This window comes from Peromyscus californicus, unplaced genomic scaffold (genome assembly GCF_007827085.1).
Source record: "Peromyscus californicus insignis strain IS unplaced genomic scaffold, ASM782708v3 Scaffold_7__1_contigs__length_154581171, whole genome shotgun sequence".
In the NCBI taxonomy this organism is placed as follows: Eukaryota; Metazoa; Chordata; class Mammalia; order Rodentia; family Cricetidae; genus Peromyscus; species Peromyscus californicus.
Genome location: NW_026294595.1, coordinates 8,571,967 through 8,593,240, shown reverse-complemented (window position 1 = coordinate 8,593,240; position 21,274 = coordinate 8,571,967). Strand labels below are relative to the sequence as shown.

At 52.1% G+C, this 21,274-nt stretch overlaps 1 protein-coding gene across 1 annotated transcript; it reads right to left on the bottom strand.

The window, feature by feature from the left end:
* Window positions 1-15: 15 nt before the first annotated feature.
* Window positions 16-4,503, bottom strand: Asb6 (ankyrin repeat and SOCS box containing 6). The gene is made up of 6 exons (XM_052723547.1): window positions 4,277-4,503; window positions 3,131-3,306; window positions 2,123-2,229; window positions 1,913-2,021; window positions 1,529-1,615; window positions 16-1,412 (listed from the first exon to the last, which is right to left on the bottom strand). Exons 1-6 carry the CDS (start codon window positions 4,387-4,389, stop codon window positions 748-750), a joined length of 1,257 nt encoding a protein of 418 aa, XP_052579507.1. The 5' UTR covers window positions 4,390-4,503; the 3' UTR covers window positions 16-747.
* Between the last annotated feature and the right edge of the window lie 16,771 nt (window positions 4,504-21,274).

The window sequence follows — 21,274 nt, the reverse complement described above, 5'->3', positions numbered from 1 at the left end:
CACAAGGACACCGAGTTTAATCTTATAAATATATTTAATCATCTCTGCTCATTCCCAAAGGCCACGCTGACTGGGAAGATCTTGTAAGGGCTCAGCGCTAGGGAGCAGAGCCAGCTTCTGGCCTCAGTGACATGTTCTGGGGAGCCCCTCACAAATCCAGGCTCTTGAGACAGACTGTCCTGTTGCGCTCATGATACCTTTAAGCAGAAGGCACAGTCCCGAGACCTGGACGTGACATGGGCAGAGCTGCCGCCAACCACAGCGTCTGAGCACTAAAGGCCATAGGATCAGGCAGGCCTCTATCCCAGAAGATCACCACCACTGTGGTGACCTCAGAGCCATCTCTAGCTCCTCGGAGCACTGTGATACTTGAGGTGGCAGAGTAGGGCTTAACAGGATGGCCTGGGGTTTTGGCACTGGTCCCTGAAAGACCCAGGCATGTGCCTCCCCCAGGATCAACCAGCCACCAAGGGGCCTGGCCTCTGCTTCCTTGGTCAGCTCCTGATCCAGAGGGCAGATGTGTCCAGTCCACACCAGCCCCTCCAATGTGGCTGAGGCTGAGGGAGGAGGTGGGAGCCTCCCTGGAGGTAGCCATGCCTTTGGCCTCCAGGGCACTACCCTAGTGGTTTTTCTATCAGTAAAGGGCGAAGCTTGCCCAAGTAAGAGGACCCTCTGAAGGCTGATATAGTACCAGGTCTACTGTCAGGCCGGCTTCAGCCAACCCAGATCATTCCGTCCCAGGATCCATCAGCAGCTGTCTTCTGTGCCACTGTGTGCGCTGAGCAGGTACCACTTGAGCCTGTCAGGCAGGGGCAGGGCTTTGACCTTGGTGTCCACAGGCCATGGCCGCAGGCACAGCCGGATGGACACACGGCACAGGTGTTTGAGAGGCGGCGGGTAGCTCTCTAGCTGCCTCAGGGAGGAATGCAGGGCCTGGATCTTCCCTGCCAAGCTGCCAACTGGGTGGATGTTGAAGTTCTCGGGCAGCTGGAGCCTCTGGGAGCTAGTCACCATGAGGTCCAGGACGGTCTCAGCCTTGTGCAGAAGCTCAACGTGGCTCTCATCCTCGGCACAGCCTGGGTGGGAACACAGCCTCTCAAAAATGAGGTTGAAGCCAGACCAACAAGATGCACCATGCAGGGAGCAGTTGTAGGCGGCCCCAGACTCCAGCAGGAAGCGCAGGAGTGGAAAGTGCATCTTGAAGCTCTTGAGGCAGATGTGTGTGAGGGACTCATGGGCTGGGCACTCGCTGGGGTCGGCCCCATGGGCCAGCAGAAGCTGTGTAACTTGGAAGCAGAAGCGGTTGATCATCGGGGCCTCCTCCTTGTCCCCACAGACAGTCTCCCCCAGCAGGAAGATGATGCATGTGAACACAGTGTCACCATCTTTGGTGGTGGCCTTGACATCTGCCCCTGGAAGAGCCACGGGAACAAAAGTGAGAGGCGGCCAAAAGACAGTCCTTACCAAACAATGGTGGGGGGATGGAGAGCAGATGTGGCAGCTGCTGTGGACAGATGTGGAACCTCACCTCCCTCCAGGAGGAGCCGGATGTTGTCGGTGTTATGGATCTGCACTCCGTCGCTGCTGGCCAGAGCGTGCAGCAGCGCTGTCTTCCCTAAGAAGGAGAGGGAGGATGAGGTCAGTGTGCCCAGGGCTGGGTGGAAGCAGGATTCTCAGGGCCGAGGGAAGAGCTTCTGGCTTTTCATCCACACAAAAATTAGAACAAGAGGGCCAGCAAGGTCAGGACCTGTCTGCATCCACACACAGACTCAGGGTACACTCCCTTCTTAAAGATGCCTTCTGAGGCAGCATGGAGACAGTGGCCACACTCTCTCCAGGGTCCTGGACTCAGACAGGCTGATGCCCTCCTCCTGTAGGCCAGCTGTGGCTATGCCATCCTTGAGGCACTTACCATTCTTGTCAGCCGCATTGACATCCGCACCAAGATCCAAGAGGCGCTGCAGGCAGGGCAGGCGTTCAGGTTCCTCGCTGGCCAGATCTAAGGGGCTGCTCTCATGAATCTGAGCCAAAGGGAATGGATGGCAGCCATGTTGGCCTGGGGCCTGAAAGGCTGGTCGATAAATCTACACGCACCCACAAGCTGACTGGACCTGACCCTTACCCGGTCCCTCCGGTTGATGTCAGCCCCATGGCGCACCAGCAACTCCACCATGTCGGGCTGGTTTCTCAGGACAGCGATATGCAGGGCTGTGTAATAGGTAACGGGGTCTGGAGGCAAAGCAGTACAGGTCAGTCCATTCTCGAAGGTTCAAGACCTAGCCTCAGGTCCTCTCCCCAGCACTGCCACCTCAAGTGTGCAGATGCTAGGCCTGAAGTCCTGGCGTGTTCCGATGGGTATGCAACCTGTGTGTTGGCCTCAGTTTCCTCTCTGTCAGTATTTCCTCTCAGGTCTGTTCCCAAGGAGCACGAAGAGCGGCTGCCGTGATCAAGCCTAGCAATGCAGTCTTTTGTTTTCTTGAGTTAGGCCCTCACTACACTGCCCTGGGAGGCCTTGACCTTGCTGGGTAGCCCAGGATCACTGAAGGTCCTTCTGCCTCAGCCTCCCTCCATGCTTGACCACAGCCAGGCCAGGTGACCATGTGGATGGGCTTGGGAACACACACCCCTCCTCTGCTTTCAGGATTCGCAGGTGCCTGCAGCCTCTGAGCATGTTTCCCAAAGACACTAAGGCTGTACTGTGTGTGGGTCAGCACTGGCCCCCCCACTGGCTCCTAGGCAGTCTACCTGCTTCTACCTCCTGGGGGGACAGCCAGTGACAGGATCGGAGGCTGGCTCTTCGTCTTCCCTGGTGCTTGAGGAACCTGTGAGGCCTGCTGTAACTGATGCCTACTATGGCTTATCTTCCCACCTCTAGGGTCTGGGCAAAACCTGCAGGACAGCTCAAAGTCGCAGAAAAGCACTTTCCCTCAGCTCTGGGCACTGCCAGGGTAATTTCACCACAATAGGAGTGGATTAATCTGGAAGCTGGGAAAGCTGGGCAACTCAATCACATGATAGACGCAACACCACTCTGTGGGAGTAGAGATGCTACAAGCCACCCCGCAGACAAGAGGAAAAGCAGAGGCCAGGCCTGGCTGCCTAGGCCTGGCCCCTCTGGGACCCTGCTGACCTTCAAAATTGAGGTTGGCCCCACTCTGCAGGAGGACAGCAGCTGCCCGAGTCAGCCCCAGCTCGGCCATCTTCAGCAAGGCGTTGCTCACCCCTTCCTGGTAGAATGGAGAGTGGGCCTTCTGCTCCAGCAGCTCAGTGAGGACTAGGATGCGGCTCTCCTCGCCCGCAGCATAACTGCACATCAGAGGAAAAGCGGACACGGTGGGAACACTTGGGGACCAGCTGCCCCACCCTGTGTGCCCTTCCACAGCCACCCACAAAACTGCTCAGGCTCGGCGGCGGGGGCAGAAGCCTTTCTTGGTCAAAAGTCTGAAGTGGTTTCAAAGCCATCCTTCGGCTTGCTATCAAAGGGACTCTCTCTAGCCCCACCTGACGGTGGCCCCAACGTTCTCACCCCTCCTAGTCAACACTACCTACTAAGCTTCTTGGGCCTGGGGGCTGCTCCACCCCTGCACCCAGCTCTGACAACGGCCCAAACACATTCACCTTCACCACCCTCTCCCCGACGATATTCATCACTCGCTCTTCTCCCTAATCTCACCCACCAGACCTCTTGCAACAAGCTGGCCCCAAGATTCGACCAACGCCCGGACACAAAAAGCTTATCTGGGGCAGCCCTCCGGAATATGCTAGGCTCAGCCAAGGGAGGGCGGCAGCGCCTTGATGTGCAGCCCTCCAGCCCCGCCTCGGAGTTCTGGAAAAGTATCACACTGCACCCACAGAGTAGGCCTCAGAGGAAAGATCTGATGTAGTTGAGAAAAGACGCCCCTGGTGAGGGAATCTGTCTGCAATTTCAGCTCATGACTCTCCCAACGCCCCTCCTCTGTCCCACCCCACCCCCTGCATCCCACATCACGCTACCGGTCTGGGTGCTCGCCTGTCGCAATGCTCCGAATACCCGGGGAGCCCTGCACAGGGTACAAGAACCACACCGGCTTCCTTCCCCAGAGGACCTGAGGCCTGCTGTCTGCAGAAAGCGCGCTCGGCCACAGCCAGCTCGTCTCATGGCATCCATGCACAGGGAGCGGCGCCGAGGCCCAGATCCTCTGCCCTGCAAGACGCTGCGGGCCCGCCTCGGGCTGGAGCTCGCGCTCGGAGCCACGCAGCTCCTGCCGCGACAACTACAGGGGACGGAGCCACTCACTCGTCCAGGGGCTCCTGCCGCTCCAAGTCCTGGATGCCCAGGGCTCCCAGGATGGCATCCACCAGGGGCTGGTACTCGAAGATGATCCTGCGGAAGCCGTGCAGGAATGGCATGGCGACGGCCGCGCGTCCCGACACCCACACGCCACCTCCTCCCGATCTACCGGTTCAGACACCGCGCCGGTGACTAGTCCTCCGCCCAGGCCGCGGTTCCGCGCCGGAAGTGACCCTACCACTCCCACTTCCGGTCCGCGCGGGCCTGTGAGAGCGCACGTGCGTCCACAGTGCCCCCTGCCACCGGGAGGACCTCATGGCGCGCCTCACTGCTCCGGCTCCGCCGCGCCCTACGATTCCCCGCGGGGCCGCTAGAGGGCGTCCGAGCTCCGCTGGGGCTCAGGGTCCGCTAAGGGCCCGCTCCCTCCCGAGGTGACGCAGACCCTGTTCCTAGCCAGAACACTGCTCCCTGCAGCTTGCTCGACTTTGGCCACTCCCTAAGGAAGAGCAGCAGCCACCTCAGTCTCCACGCTGCAGGCTGTTGTGCTGCGGTGAGGGCCCGGCACCCAACTCTTCCTCGCAGACACTGGGGACAGTTCTTTATTCTCTGTCCCTTGATCCCTGTCCAAACAGGCTGCCCACTTTCCCCACTTCTCACTGGAGGGAATCAATGAACCTTCGTGTCCTGGTCTGTGAAACAGGCATAATCTCACCTGCCTAAGCTCCTAGACCCTGAGCTGGGAGGCAGGAGCGGAGACTCAGCAGGAAGGGACTGTACAGGGGCCAGGCAGCTTTCCCCCTACAAGAATTGGAGTGGCTGAAGCAAGGCCCTGATGAATCTAGAAGGCCAGTTATGGGTAGGTGTCAGTGTTCCTGGAGCTGCATCATAGCCATGGCTCTAACCCTGTGTGGGGGTTTGTGGTCTCTCTGCCTGGCACCTGCCATCTGCCACAGGGCAAGAGTTGACTGGCTGGGAACAAAGTTTCTTGTTTCAAAACAGGAGCTCATGTAACCTGGGCTGGCCTTGAACTCGCAGAATGGCTCAGGCTGGCCTTGTACTCATGAGCCTCCTGCCTCCACCTCCCAAGTGTTGGGATCACAGGCTTGGTTCCAGGACGCCCCAGAACACCAAATCCAGTGGGCGTTCAAGTCTCTCTCTCTCTCTCTCTCTTTTTTTTTTTTTTTTTTTTTTTTTTTGGTTTTTTGAGACAGGGTTTCTCTGTGTAGCTTTGTGCCTTTCCTGGAACTCACTTGGTAGCCCAGGCTGGCCTTGAACTCACAGAGATCCGCCTGGCTCTGCCTCCCGAGTGCTGGGATTAAAGGCATGTGCCACCACTGCCCGGTTGCGTTCGAGTCTCTTCTGCAGAATGACATAGCATTTTGGTAGGTCCCACACAGCTCCTCTTGTGTACTAAGTCTCTAGATGACTCTACACCCAACGGTGTAAACTCCAGGTCAGTAATTGATTACTGGATTGTTCGGGGAATAATGGCCAACAAACAAATAAACCTGTACCAGGGTCTGGAGAGATGGCTCAGCAATTAAGAGCCCTGACTGCATGGGGTGAGGCAGGGCGGAGTCAGAGGAGTCACCAGCCAGATGCAGAGGGAACAGAAGATGAACACGCCATGCTAATAAAGGTACTGCCATGTGGCAGAGTATAAATAAGAAATATGGATTAACTCAAAATGTAAGAGCTAGTTAATAACAAGCCTGAGCTATTGGCCAAGCATTTGTAATTAATATAAGCCTCAGTGTGTTTATTTGAGAGTAGCTGCAGGACAGGAAAGCTCCACCTACAGCTTGCTATGTAGACCAAGCCTGCCTTGAACTCAGAGACCACCTGGCCCTGCCTCCAAATGCTGGGATTAAAGCTGTGCATCACCATGCTTGGAAACCTATTTTTTTCAAGAAACTAAAAAACCTTTCAGTGCTGGGCGGTGGTGGTGCATCCCTTTAATCCTTTAATCCCAGAACTCAGGAGGCAGAAGCAGGAAATCTCTGAATTTGAGGCCAGTCTGGTCTACAGAGCGAGTTCCAGGACAGCCAAGGCTGTTATACAGAGAAACCGTATCTCGAAAAACAAACAAAAAATAACTCAGTTGAGATGTTCATGAACCTCCCTCGTTATCTCAAGATGGAGAAGAAAGGAATATAGAGCAATGATTTCGTATGTACAGAGTTTCTGTTTTGTGTGATGGAAAACCCCACAAATGGACAGTAGTATCAGGACATAATATCATGAATGTAATAAATCATATCATAAATATAGTTATGATTGAATACTGCGAATGTAATCAATGAACACCACAAATGTATTTAATATCATGAGTGTAATTAAGGAATATCATGAGTGTAATATCTTGAATGTAATTCATGCCACTGAATTGTGAACTTAAAAATGGTTACAACTGCAAATATTATGTTCATTTAAAAAAACAAGGTGGTGGCGCACGTCTTTAATCTCAGCACTTGGGAGGCAGAGGCAGGCGGATCTCTGTGGGTTCGAGGCCAGCCTGGTCTCCAAAGCGAGTTCCAGGAAAGGTGCAAAGCTACACAGAGAAACCCTATCTTGATAAAACAAAACAACAACAAAAAAAAACAAGGTGGAATGTAATACCCATACATTATATGTGTGTATGAAATTGAACACAGCGATGTTCTAAAATAGAAAGTGGTGATGGTGTCATAGGCCTATAAGGATGCTTGACTAAAGTCTATCAAATTATGCAAACAGGCAAATTGTATACTACATGAATTATTTGTCAATAAAGATTTATAAAATGTGTAAAAAAAAAAAAGCCCTGGCTGCCCTTGCAGAGGACCCAGGTTCTGTTCCCAGCCAGCCAGCATGACATAGTGAGACCCTATCTTAAAAAAAGGGGTGGTGGTGGCTGGAGAGATGGCTCAGTAGTTACAGACTCGGGTTCAATTCCCAGCACCCATGGGGTGGTTCATAGCCATCTACCTGTAACTCTAATCCCAAAGGATCTGATGCCATCTTCTGGACTCTGTAAACACCAGACTTGAAAGTGGTGCACAGACATGCATGCAGGTAAAACATCCACACACATGAAAAAAACAAAACAAAAACAAAAACAAAACCCAAAAAGTTGCATCTGGGGTTTAGGGATGTGGCTCAGTTGAGAGGCTACTTGGGTGGCATGCATGGACTTGGGTTCCGCACCCAGCCCCATGTAGAAAGGACATTGTGGCTTCCTGCTTCGGGTTTGTTCCAGTCACCCCTTCCTTCCTCCGTGGCTCCAGCCCTTGGACTTGGGGCTCCTCTGATCCAGAGTGGCTTCAGTTTACTCTCTCTCATGACATCTTCCAGACCCTTCTTCCAAAAAAGGTCGCCTTGAAGGTCCCCAGGAGCGTCAGTGGAACTCAGAGGATAGATTCCACTCCCTGTAGTGGGTGAGCCCAGATGTGGTCCTTCTGGTCCTGGCCTCGGTGGGTGTCTTCACCCACAACTTGGTCACTTGCCTGGCTCTCAGAGTCCTGGATCCAATGAAAAGCATCTTGATGTCGCCAGTGGCTGACCTGGGGTGGATTAACAACACCCAAGGGCTGTGAAATGGCTCAGGGAGTGGAGGCTTGCCACCAAGCCTCATGACCCGAGTTCGATCTCTGGGACCCTCATGGCAGGAGAGGAGAACAGACTCCTACAGGCTGTGTTTGACCTCTACACACCCCGTGGCACATGCATACACATGCATACGTAGATGTAAACACATGCATACCAAACACGTAAGAGATAACATGCGTTTGTGGAACGCTCCCTGGGTCCTAGCATCGGGCTAAACACTCTACACGGTGATTCTGTTCAATCCTAATAGATAACGCTAGGTCACGAGCATCCATGCCATCGGCTCAGAGAGGTTCCAGAGATTGCCCAGTGAAGCACAGCTGGGTAGGGACCCTTCCCTGGCTGTGGAGCCTCCACACACACTGTCCTCCAGGGGCTCAGAGTCCCTTCAGCTTCTCCACCTCTGGGGCCTACGAGGGTCTAGGCTTGCAGGAGGGAGGACCTGACCTTTGCCCTTTCACAGCCCTTAGGCATCACACAGTGGAGCCAGGCTGCACGGCTGGCCAGTCACTCAGGCTCCTGTCTTTAGAAAGCCCTATGCCCCTTGACCCCTCCTGTCAGCAAGGGCAATCCTGTTTCCTCCATCTGCCTCCCATTAAGGCTGTCACTCATAGCGCCTACCCGTCTGTCTCTTTTCCTCACTACTGCCCCTCCCTCTCTGCCCGACCAGACAAGCCCCATCCTGCCATCCGACTCCAGAACTCCTCAGCCCAGAGAGGGACAAACAGACAATGCTCAAACCCTGGAAAGGGCTGTGCCTCCTTCTTACTCCCCCAGGGAATTTAGGGATCACACTGAATAATGTTCAGAGGTAACCTTAATATATAAAGAACTTTCAAAATCAATAAAACAGTAAAAATTACCAACAGGATATAGACATAGGACATACATAGGTAAATCACAGATACAAAGCCAACAAGTACAAGAAGAAATGGCCAGCCTCTCTAGCTGCCCATCAACAATGACAACAGTGACCACCACACCTTTAATCTCAGCGTTCAGGAGGCAGAGACAAGTGGATGTTCTCTATGAGTTCAAGCCCATCCTGGTCTACATACCAAGTTCCAGGACAGCCAGAACAACTAAATGAGACTCTCTAAAAACTAAAACAAATTTTTGAGTGTCTAAAAAATAATTACATTGTGTATGTGTATGTGTGTGTGTGTGTGTGTGTGTGTGTGTGTGTGTGCCCATGCAAGTGTGCACTCTTGAATGCTTCATACTCAAGCTCATATAGACGTCAGAAGACAGCTTTTGGAAGTTGGTTCCTTCCACCATGTGGTTCCTGAGGACTGAACTCAGGTCTTCAGTCTGGGCAGCAAGTTCCTTTAGCCATTGAACCATCTTGCTGGCCCATCCTTCTTTATACTTCTGTGGATTTTCTCCTTTTCTGCAGTATGTCCTTGTCTTAGGATTTCTATTGCTGTGAAGAGACACCATCATCATGGCAACTCTTATAAAGGAAAACATTTAATTGGGGCTGGCGTACAGCTCAGAGGTTTATTCCATTTCGTCATGTCAGGAAGCATGGCAGTGTACAGCCGGACATGGTGCTGGAGTTCTGGATCCTCAGACAGCAGAAATAGAATTGTGCCACACTGGACCTGGCTTGAGCTTCTGAGACCTCAAAGCCTGCCCTCAGTGACACACTTCCTCCAACAAGGCCACACCTCCTAATAGTGCCACTCCCTAGCGACCAAGCATTCAAACACATGAGTCTGTGAGGGCCATTCCTATTCAAACCACCTCAGTCCTACTAGAGACTTGAAGCTGGACCTAAGCAGAAGCTAAGGAACAGCCCATGTGTACTTCCTACATCTGAGTCTGAAGGCTAGTCCAGCACCATCTAGACCTTGCTCCCTCTCCAGACCCCATCTAGTGACATCCCCACCAAGAAGGTCACTTCCCCAGTGCCCCTCCACTAATTGTTCTGTCCCCCCAAGCCAGGAGTGACACAATCCTCATTTGACTCCCCAGTAGCAGAAGGTCCCCAGGGCTTCCATAAGGGTGAGAGAAAGGCCACTAATAGTCACAGTGGCCTTTCCTGAGTGTGGACTGGTCCCTCATTGATCCCATTGACCCTTAGAAAGACATCCACCTCTACAAACAGACACACACCCACACACACACACACACACACACACACACACACACACACACACACACACGCAGTGTCACGGCCCAGGAGATGGAGATTCAGAGAGAGTCTGCAGGTTTGGCAGGTGAGGGGCCAGGCTGGGATGTGGGTGTAGAGCCTGGTTTACTTCCTCGGAGGCCACACTCCCTCCTGACTTCACCTCTGTCCTGTTTCCCTCACACACAAATGTACTTTTGGGTGTTTACACTTGCTCCTTCACCAGCTCTCACACACAGGCACTCGCTCTTCTATCTGTTCAGACTCAGTTGTGAACATGTGCACTATCTCTTACACAGACGCTCTGGGACATGGGAATATTCACACTTATTCTCACACCCAGTCCCTCTCTCTCTCTCTCTCAGACACAACATGTAATTCTTTTCCTCTCATTGACGCTCTCTCACCTGTGCCTGGGAAGGGCAGCTGCCAGGACAGGTGGCGCCTCGGCCCCATCCCAAGTCCTCATGCCTCTCACAGGAGGCTGATCTTTCACCAGCTGTGCCCCTTAGAGGCCCTGAGGGGGAACCTGGGGAAAGTCTCCTTTCTTTCCACCCTTCCTTCCCTCCACACCCTTGCTTTGGGGTTTGGTAGCCTTTCTCTCCATCTATTGAAATATTTGGAATCCATGGCTGGCACTATAGGATGATGGTTCCATCACGGCCGACAGGTCTGGCCTCAGTCTTCGGGCATGTCTGGGCACTGAGGCACTGAACAGATGAGCTCAGCCTCTTCATGAAATGCTGTAACGGTTCGCCTCCTGGTGATACCCCCTCTCTTTCCCTTCTGTGTCCCCACCCTTATGACCAGCAGGCCCAGCCCATTTGGACCTCTTCAGCTCCGGGCCCAATTCGGGAGACAGAGGGCCCTAATTTATAAGTTCCCTCTGTGGGCTCGTAGGGGAAACTGAGGCACTAGGAGCAAAGTGTCCCCTCTCCTGGGACATCTGTCCAGAGCCCCTCTCTAAGGTGATACCCCATTCCGGCTTCCACTGCTCGACCTTCCAGCCCCTGTAAATAGTCTGTGGTTCTGAGCCATGGCACGGAGCTCTGAGGGCTGCTTATGGCTGAGCTGGACCCAGACTACGGCCCTGGTGGGCAGTCTGGGGCTGTGATATGTATACTGAGAGGTAGTGCCACCGCACTGTCCTCATTCCCAGACACATCACAGGCCCTGAGTGTCCCAGCTGCTCCAATGTCAGCTGTATCCCTAGCGACCCAGAAAGCCAGGAGAACAGATGGTGAAGTGCATAGCATCATGGGGGTCCCTGACTGGGGGACAGTAAGGATTCTGGCCTGAGACTTTTGCTAGCCTTTGCTTAGCCTGAAGGCCTATCTGTCCAAGCAATGGATGGACTGGGAGATTGGTTAGTTTTCTTCCCACTCCAGGATCCAAGGGTCCTTCAGTCTGCCAGACAAAGGTACTGACTGTGACTTCCAGGCCCATGTGTGGGAAACGTGGCCCAGACCTGTCCCCAAAAGATCTGCCCCTCCTAAATACCTCCACCCTTGCGTGACTTTAGCTGTCTGTGCTTTGGTCAGACTGCCCAGAGGACAGGAGGGTCTGCCCAGGATGCCGTGATCTGCTCCACTGCCGGCAGATGAGTGGGCCCAGAGTTCTGGCCCCAGCGGTTCCCCTCATCTCTGAGGCCCACTGGTGCCTATCTGGCCTCGAGCCCTGGCAGCCTGAGGGGAGGGGGTGGAGGCACAGAGCTCAGGAGAGAGGCCTGCTGGCATCCTCTGGCTGCTAAGCAGTCAGACCTGGCCTGCCAAGAGCCAGCAAGAGGGCTTGGACCCCTGGAGGGGGAGGAAGGATGGGCAGGAGTTGGGGCCAGGGGCATTTGTGCCGGGGAGGACCAGTCCTTTGTACCCCGCCCTGTTGGCAAAGCTGACTCGGGGCAGGAAGGACCCGTCACCATCCCTCAGGGAGACAGAGTAGGCCCATGGCTGCCAGAGGAGGGAGCTGGGAAATCTGATCATTAAGAACCTCTCCTGGCTGTCTGGGGAACTTAATTAAATTGCTGGAGAGGGCTGAGAGAGGACCACATCTGGAACCAATATGTGGCCTGCTCTTTTCCCTCTTCCCCTCGGCCCATGTCACTGCTGGAGCAGGGAATTCAGCAGGGCAGGAGGGAGAGCTGCTTCCTTTGACACGTGGAGAAGGGGAGAGACAAGGCTGGCAGGGATTGGAACCCGAGCCCAGAATGACTCTCTGATGGAGATAAAGGGAGAGAGAGGCGGCGGGGGTGTGTGTGTGTGTGTGTGTGTGTGTGTGTGTGTGTGTGTGTGTGTGTGTGTGTGTGAGACAGCCTCCAAGATGACCGAGGTGGGAAGGAGAGGGTGCTGTGGCCAGGCACGCAAGAGGCGTAAGTCTGGGGCTGAGAGTGTGGCTCAGTAGGGAGAGCACTTTCCGAGCATGGGTGAGGTCCTAGGTTCAGTCCTCAGCATCGCATGAAACCTGGTATGGTAGTGTATGCCTGTCATCCCAGCACTTGGGTGGTAGAGACAAAAGGATCCGTTCAAGACCAGCCTGGGTGACACGAGACCTTAGGAAAAAACAAACAAAAACCCCATAGCTATTTTACAGGTGGGAGACTAGGGTCCCACAGAAGTCAGCGGGCCCTGGCACCAGTCCTGTGCACAGCCAGTGTTTGCCGGGCTCCTGCCCTGGCTGACACCCTCGGGGGTCGATTCTGTCAGTCCTCTCTGCTGCCCTTGTGACTGAAGCTAGGCTGGCTCTGTGGATTTGATCCTGGGCCCGTCCGGACACTGTCTAGCCGTGCTCTGTGGGCCACTTCAATTGGAATGACTTCATTTAACAGTTATTTCATGCTGGCTGATGCCGGGCATGGGGCTCTCCTCTAGGGAGGCTACAATGTATCCAGCAGGCAGCTGGTCCGAGCCCCACAGCTGAGGCTGAAACTGTCCGGAATGTGGGCAGGAATCCACTTCCAGGGCAAATCCAAGCAACAGGGTCTCTCTCTGTTCTGTGGAGCAAGAACCCCCAGTGCCGGTCAGTCCTCCGGACAGGAGCAGATGTACAGTTGGCCAGCCTGAGGATATCCCGCAAAGGCCCAGGCCTCTCATGCAGTCAGTTCTGCAGCAATCCAGGCTTACTTGCCAGCTGCCCCTCGGTCCCAGGTCCCAGGCCCGTCAGGTCAGCTCTCCTGCTCTCCAGGCGGGGCTGTGAGGGAGAACACATTTCCCAGTCTCCTGCCTGGGAGACTGCCTCTGGGGTAAGCTTTGTTCCTCTCACACCCAACGCAGCTCCTAAAGGCCAGCCTCTTATGTGTGACGTCCTTCAAATCAGCGTTGTGCCCCGCAGAGGCTCTGTCCTCAGAGGAGCACCCACATGTGACAACTGGGGACCTCACTTCCACATGTCAGAGTGACTCACACCCAGCACTGCTACTCTGCCTGGTTCCCAACCCACAGCAGGCAGAGGATGGAGCTTGTACGTATTGATGGTATGGATGTCCAGGACCTTGTCGTATAAGGATGAGTTACATCCCTACTCCTGAGAGATTTTGAAATGTCACTTGAGCTCTCTGGTGTAGTGGGGAAAGTGAGGCACAGTAAGATTAAAAAAAAAAATACACAACAAAGAGGAAAAAAATAACCAAAACCACTGATGATAGCTCCTCTCTGGGGCAAGTAGGGCCAGCTGGTGCTCTGTGGGTCTGTCCTACACTAAACGTCCCAGCTAGCTGCCCCAACACCTGGTCCCCTTTGCTGGATGCTGCTTACACCCATGACCCCTCCCTCACCTTTTGTCTCCTTGGTTTTCCTTTAGCACAGGCTCAGCGGCCCCTCTGTAGGCATGTGTCTGTCCCAAATAGCACTAGAAGGCCCGCAATAGAACTGTCCATAGGCGTTGAGACATCTGTGGTCCCAGCACTGGGAAGCAGAAGCAGGGCAAACTCTCTATGAGTTTGAGGCTAGCTTGGTCTACGTAGTGAGGCCCTGTCTCAAAATAAACAGACAGGAACAACAAAACCCTGGTGACAGATATTTGAGAGTGTCAGGGGGAAGGAGGTGGATGGCAGCTGGTACTGGGCCTTAGATACCCACCACAGGGCAGACCAGGCCGGTCGCTGCCACGGCTCCATATAACACAACTCAGAGAGATTCTCGGCAGAGGAGGATCCGAGGGACCTGGGAAGCCAGCAGCCCTCGATGGGGGCAAGCAGCTCCAGGCCAGACTCCATTTGACTTCAGATCGGCACACCACACATGCGCTGAGCTGTGCCTCCTCCAGGAGGAGGGAGCCCTTCTGGAATCTGGGGGGCCAGGGCTGAGTATCATAGGCAGGCAGGGTGGGAAGGGGAAGGTGGGGAACCTGTCCTGAGGAATGTGGGTGATCAGATGGGCAAGGGTGATGTGGTGTGTTTGGGTGCACAGGGAGCGGTTACCAGAGCCTGCTTAAGATTCCCAGGGAGGGGCCTGATATGGACCCTTGAAACAAAGAAGTGGCAGACCTCATCCCAGCGCCTGTCTCAGACCCTGACAAGGTGATGACGTACAGATTTTTAAATAAACCATCCTCATTAGCCACACATTGTCTGCTGGGGGGAAAATGATGCATGCCTTTCCTCATGAAGAGGAGGAAAAGGAAGAGGAAAAGGAAATTTCATTATTACAGATCGCTTTATTTAAAATTCCTCAGGCCTTGTCTCTTTGCAAAGAACTCGGGAGGGATTTGAGGCTGGATCTTTCCTCAGTGGTTTCCTGTCCTGCTAACGAGAGAGAGGGATTGCGGGTAATTCAAGGCTCCCCGAAGAAGGGTGTGTTAATCTGCACGCCTCAAGAAACTTAAGTGGACCACTGAATCCCAGTAAATCAGAGGGAAGGAAGGCTGGAAGGGGCCTCCCCTTCGCCTTTTTACTGTTTCCCCCCACTTTAGAACTCTGTTCTCTTTGATCGTAAAAATAGTCATATTTCACCTACCCCCCCATATCAGCAATCAGCGAACTAAGGAAGTGGGAGCCCGCAGGGAGTTTCCCCTCAGATTAGACCCTTGCCGTAATTATTTAGCGCCTGCCTGGATGGGGTAGGCGGGGAACCGCCCTCCTGGCGAGGGTTCAAGGGTAAATTATAAATGAGAGGAACGATTATTGCCCCAATTAGCCATCAAGCTGGGAGCCTTGTCCACAGCCTTAGGCCCCGCCCAGAACTCTCTGCACCCCAACTCGGTTCCCTGTGAGCTGCAGGGCTTCCTCCCAGGCGCCGCCTCCCCCCACGGCGACAGTAATCACAGCAAGATGTTGATGGGCCCCGGCGAGATCAGAGCAGTGCCCCAGGGCTTCAGGGAGGTCCTGGGCATCTCCAGCCTTGTCTGTGCCCCACCACTTAGGGGCTCCCTTCTCCTGATTTCCCTAGAGCCAGAGGAAGAGGCAGGGGTTTGAGCTGAGGTGGGGGTTGGGTCCCAGGCTTGGGGTGTTCAAGTGTTCTCCGTCACTGGGAGTCCTGAGAGTGACAGCCCCATCTGTAAAACACCCTTACAGGACTTGAGTGGTTGAGCCCAGCAGGGTTTAGTCCCAGGCTTAGGCAGCCCAAGTCCTTGGGCGCTAGGGCTTGTGTCCCGGTACCCACCTAAGATTTATCAGTATGCAGTAGGTGCTCAGTAAATGGCTGTGGAATGAGTAACTTGGGTGTTTTTCTTTTTCTTTCCTTTCTTCCCTCCCTCCCTCCTTCCCTCCCTCTTCTTTCCTTCCTTTCTTCCTTCCTTCAAGACAGACAGACTTACTCTGAAATGTCCCATGACTGACTTCAAGGTTTCCAGTAGTCAAGACAAAGAGGGAAATATGGTGGCTCTCACTATTTGGTCGTTGCATTTATTTGTTCATTTATTTTTAAGGATAATTCTGAAAGAAGAAAACACGTGTTTCCATCCTTCACTTCCCATGGAGCCTGGCCAAGGAGAGGGACAGAGCCCGAGCTCTGCTCCGAGTCTGTCTCCTTTCCTGGCAGGTTCTGAGGAGGCTGGGGTGGAGGAGGCTCCTGAGGTTTCCGGGCTAAGAGTAAGGCCCACTGTGGTCGAGCCCCTGCTACCCTGAGTGTATTTTAATCTTTGAATCTGTTCAGAAATGTACACGGTCCTTCAGTGTCGTGGAGGATGGCCCACAGATTGCCCAGTCAACAGATGGCCAAGTTCCTTACGCCAGTAGGGTCACACCTGCTTACGACTCTGCATGGCCTGCCCTCTGCCTAAGCCATCTCTAGGTTACCAGGGTTCCCCAATGCAACACACACGCTGGGCGGTGGTCTCATACCATATTGCTCAGGAATAATGACAGGGAAAAACATCTGGATGTGTTCAACACAATGTATTATTAATATTGATTTATTTAAATTTTAAAGATTTATTTATTTATTATGTACACAGTGTTCTGCCTGCATGTCTGCCTGCAGGCCAGAAGAGGGCACCAGACCTCATTATAGATGGTTGTGAGCCACCATGTGGGTGCTGGGAATTGAACTCATGACCTTTGGAAGAGCGGCCAGTGCTCTTAGCCATCTCTCCGGTCCTTATTTATTTATTCATTTATTTATTTATTTGAGACAGGATTTCTCTGTGTAGCCTTGGCTGTCCTGGAACTCACTCTGTAGACAAGACTGGCCTCAAACTTACAGAGATCTACCTGCCTCTGCCTCCTAAGTGCTGGGATTAAAAGTGTGTACCACTTCGCCTGGCCATAACTGTATTAATTTTTTTTTTTTTTTTTTTTTGGTTTTTCGAGACAGGGTTTCTCTGTGTAGCTTTGTACCTTTCCTGGATCTCACTCTGTAGACCAGGCTGGCCTCGAACTCACAAAGATCCACCTGCCTCTGCCTCCTGAGTGCTGGGATTAAAGGCGTGCGCCACCACCGCCCGGCTTTTTTTTTTTTAATTTTTTTTTTAAAGATTTATTTATTATGTATACAGCATGTATGACTGTAGGTCAGAAGAGGGCACCAGATCTCATCACAGATGGTTGTGAGCCACCACGTGGTTGCTGGGAATTGAACTCAGGACCTCTGGAAGAGCAGTCAGTACTCTTAACCTCTGAGCCATCTCTCCAGCCCCTAATTTTTAAATTTAAATTTAATTGTTTTGCAACAGTTTTGCTATATGTAGCCTAGGCTGGTCGTGAAACTCTTGATCCTCCTGCCTCTGCCTCCCAAGTGCTGGGATCACAGGTGTGCACCACCATGCCTCTATATAGATGTGATGTCTATCTATCTACTTATCTATCTATCTATCTATCTATCTATCTATCTATCATCTATCTAATCTATGTATGTATCTATCTATAATCTATCATCTGTGTATATGTATCTATCTATAATCTATCATCTCTGTGTATATATGTATCTGTCTATAATCTATCTATCTAATCTATGTATGTATGTATCTATCTATAATCTATCATCTATGTATGTATATATGTATTTGTCTATCTATCTATAATCTACCCATCATCTCTGTATGTATGTATGTGTCTGTCTGTCTATGGGCTGGAGATGTAGCCCAGTTGGTAGAGTGCGTGCTTTGCAATAACAAAGCCTTGAGTTCCATCCCTGGCACCACATCACCTGGCCTGGGGGAGCACATCTGTCATCCCAGCTCTTGACAGTTGGAAGCAGGAGGATGAGACACTCCAGGTCGTCCTTGGCTACATAGCAAGTTGCAAGCAAATCTGGGGTATGTGAGTCCCCTCCCCCAACGTGGGTATCTTTTTGATTTCTAGCTGATGGACTCCAGGAGGGAGTGTACTGTAGATAGAGAGAGCTGACTAAACTAGCTGAGCTCTGGCTATGAACTCAGGGATCCTCCAGAAATCCTCATGAGTGAAACTGAGGCTCAGAAAGTTCGGGGCAGTGAGCTGATTGAAGAAGAGACAACCATTTTGCCCACTCGACTCTGCTCCTTGCCTCACAGGGAAGACCAGAGTTTTGCTTGCCCAGAGTGCCCTCCCTGCTGTGATCCCAATCTGACACAATATTTACAGTCACGGTCATGCCTGGGCACCTCTGAGTCACATCTCTGTAGCGTTTGGGACTCCCTAGATGAGCAGCAGGGAGCAGGATCCCTTGTGGGAGCTGTTGGGAGCACGCCCAGCTCAGTGCTCTCCCACCTGCCAGGTCTGAGTGTCACCAGGTGGCAGGGAACTGCAGGACCCACCTGGGACTCCCTCCATTCCTGTTCTGTGAATAGAGCCTGGTTTTTGAGTGATTGACAAGTGTCTTGAGGAGGGAGCTGTTGTGATGGATAAAGAATGAGACAAAATGTAATTCACAGAGACACAGAACTAAGTTCCAGCTCAGTGACTGTAAACAACAAAAAGACTCAGAAGAGCTGGAGAGACAGCTCAGCAGTTTTGCTGTCCTCCAGAGGACCCTACTTAGGTTCCCAGCACCCACATTGAATGTTTCCGAGTCACCTATAGCTGCAGCTGATGGTAATACGGCGCTGGTTGGTGGTGCTGGTTACTGGTGGAAAAGTCACGCGCCACGGCCAGGACAACCAGAGCTACAAAGAGCTTTATTAGAAAGAAGCCAGGCCTGGAGAGAAAACAAGATGGCGGGAGCAGAGAGAAAGCAGAGAGGGAGTGCAGAGAGAGAGCGTGGGGGGTCTGCTTCTGGCTTTTTTTTTTTTTTTTTTTTTTTTTTTTTTGGTTTTTCGAGACAGGGTTTCTCTGTGTAGCTTTGCGCCTCTCCTGGAACTCACTTGGTAGCCCAGACTGGCCTCGAACTCACAGAGATCCGCCTGGCTCTGCCTCCCGAGTGCTGGGATTAAACGCCTTTAATCCCTGCTTCTGGCTTTTTAAGACGGGTATGGCGGTACGTAGTCGCCAGCGCCCCTTGATGACATAAGATGCCAGACCCCAAGCTGCGCATGTGCCAGAGTGAGAGCAGGATCCTAACACCAGCACCAGGGTCTGATGTTTTCTTCTGGCCTCCTTGGGCACTTGCATGCATGTGGTGCATGTAAACTCATGCAGGTATGCATGCATATTAAATGAAAGTAAATAAAGAAAATAAGTAAGTCTTTAAAAAGAGGGGGAGAGGGGAGCCGGGCGGTGGTGGTGCACGCCTTTAATCACAGCACTCGTGAGGCAGAGGTAGGCAGATCTCTGTGAGTTCAAGGCCAGCCTGGTCTCCAAAGTGAGTTCCAGGAAAGGCGCAAAGCTACCCAAAGAAACCTTGTCTTGAAAAACCAAAAAGAAAAAAAAAGGGGAGGGTCCACAAAGAGATGGCTCAGTGGTTTAGAGCACTGCCTGCTCTTCCAAAGGACCTGAGTCCAATCCCCAGCACCCACACAGTAGCTCCCAACTGTCTCTAACTCTAGTTTCTGGGGTCTGGCCTCCTTGGTCAACGCACAAACATGATGCACAGACATATATGCAGCCCAAACACCCATTATACACACAAATGGAAACAGAAGAAGAATTGAAAACTTCTTTCCTACAAAACCTTTGACTCACCGTGTGACTTTTCTTAATTTCCTATTTGTTCCTGTTTGTTACTGGAATAGTTTGTCACATGCTTTCTCCTTTCCTATTAGCTGGCGACAGAATGCAGAATCTAGCTGTGCTGCACAAGAGATCTACTGAGACCCAGGCCCAGCCTTCTTTTCAAACAACGTATGCTTGAAATCCTGTGGTTCTGACGACCAGAACTCAACGGTTCAGTAAAAGTGCTCATGGGACACATCCGAGGATCTTTCTGGAGAAAAGCGAGTGTCCTTCTCCTTGTCATCTCCCCCTTCTGCAGGTCCCCACAGCCCTCTCTGGTGGCCAGCCACAGTCCATGTGCAAAGCCAGGGGTGGCCACACTGACTGTCCTGTCTCTTCCATTTTGGGGGGAACAGATGGATAATCTAGCCCCCGGTCCCAGCTCAAGATCACCTGACTAGCAACTCCAATTCAGCTCCTGCCTGAATTCCTCGATGACACTTCCACAGGTTTCAGAAATTATGTTGTCAACACTTTTGGGAGACCATTAATTGTCTATCACACCCAGATGTCTTATTGCTAGGCAGCATTTTTTTCCTTACATGGATGCAGAGCAATAGGCGGCAGTAGTATACTGCTGGGCTCTCAGTTAAAATTATGGATGGGGAGCCTGAAGAGATGGCTCAGCAGTTAAGAGCACTGGCTGCTTTTGCAAGGGACCTGGGTTCAAGTCCCAGCACTACACAGTAGCTCACAGTGGTCTGTAACTCTAGCCCCAGAGGACCCAGTCTTTTCTGGCCGCAGGCACCATGTGGTGCACAGACATGTATGCAGGCAGACACTCATACACATAAAATAATAAAATATTTTTTAAAAGTGTAGCTGGAGAGACTCAGGGGATGCCTCAGGCTGGGGATGGCTCAGTGGAAAAATGTGTTTTTTGTTCAAGCATGAGGACTTTAGCTCAAATGCCCAGCACCTATGTAAAAATTCAGGCTGGCCCCTGAAACCTCAGTGCTGTGAGGATTTTCAAGGGAATAAGGTACCTGGTGCCCTCCTCTAGCCTTCAAATGTACACACTGGCACACACTCATACACACACAAACACAGACACACACACACACTCACAAATGAGATATATGGATATATATGTGATATATAGAAAGATGACTGAGCAGTTAAGAGAATTTGGTTCAGCCAGGCAGTGGTGGTGCACACCTTTTATCCTAGCACTTGGAAGGCAGAAGCAGGCGGATCTTTGAGTTCCAGGCCAGCCTGGTCTACAGGGCAAATTCCAAGGCAGCCAGGGCTATGCAGAGAAACCTGTCTCGAACCTGCCCCCCCCAAATATATATACATATATGTATATATGTAACAGATGTATGACCGGTGGTGTGCACCTGTAATTCTGTCTCTCAGGAGGGTGAGAAGATCTAGAGTTCAAGGCCATTCCAGGTTACACAGTGAGAACCTGTCTCAGAAAAAAACAAAGTAGTAGGCAAGACCATTTCAAGAGATAGAGAGCAGTTTGTGAAATAGATCAATTTTTATGACAATGTCCATCTAAGTAGCTAGATGTATAGATACCAACTAGAAGGATAGACTTTAAATTCTTTTTTGGTCATTTCTTTTTGTGGTGATTTGAATAAGAATGGCCCCCATAAGGGGTTGGGGATTTAGCTCAGTGGTAGAACGCTTGCCTAGCAAGCACAAGGCCCTGGTTCGGTCCTCAGCTCTGGAAAAAAAAAAAAAAAAAGAATGGCTCCCATAGGTTCATATATTTGAATGCTTATTAACCAGGGAGTGGCAGTATTTGAAAGGATTAAAAGGATTAGGAGGTATGGCC

Bases quoted from the DNA above. Each gene is read 5' to 3' on its own strand.
- Asb6 (XM_052723547.1), bottom strand. From the start codon at position 4,389: ATGCCATTCCTGCACGGCTTCCGCAGGATCATCTTCGAGTACCAGCCC. The intron at 3,307-4,276 runs GTGAGTGGCTCC...TCTGATGTGCAG, and splicing joins CGGCAGGAGCCCCTGGACGA to TTATGCTGCGGGCGAGGAGA. The intron at 2,230-3,130 runs GTCAGCAGGGTC...CTTTGCCTCCAG, and splicing joins GGCCAACCTCAATTTTGAAG to ACCCCGTTACCTATTACACA.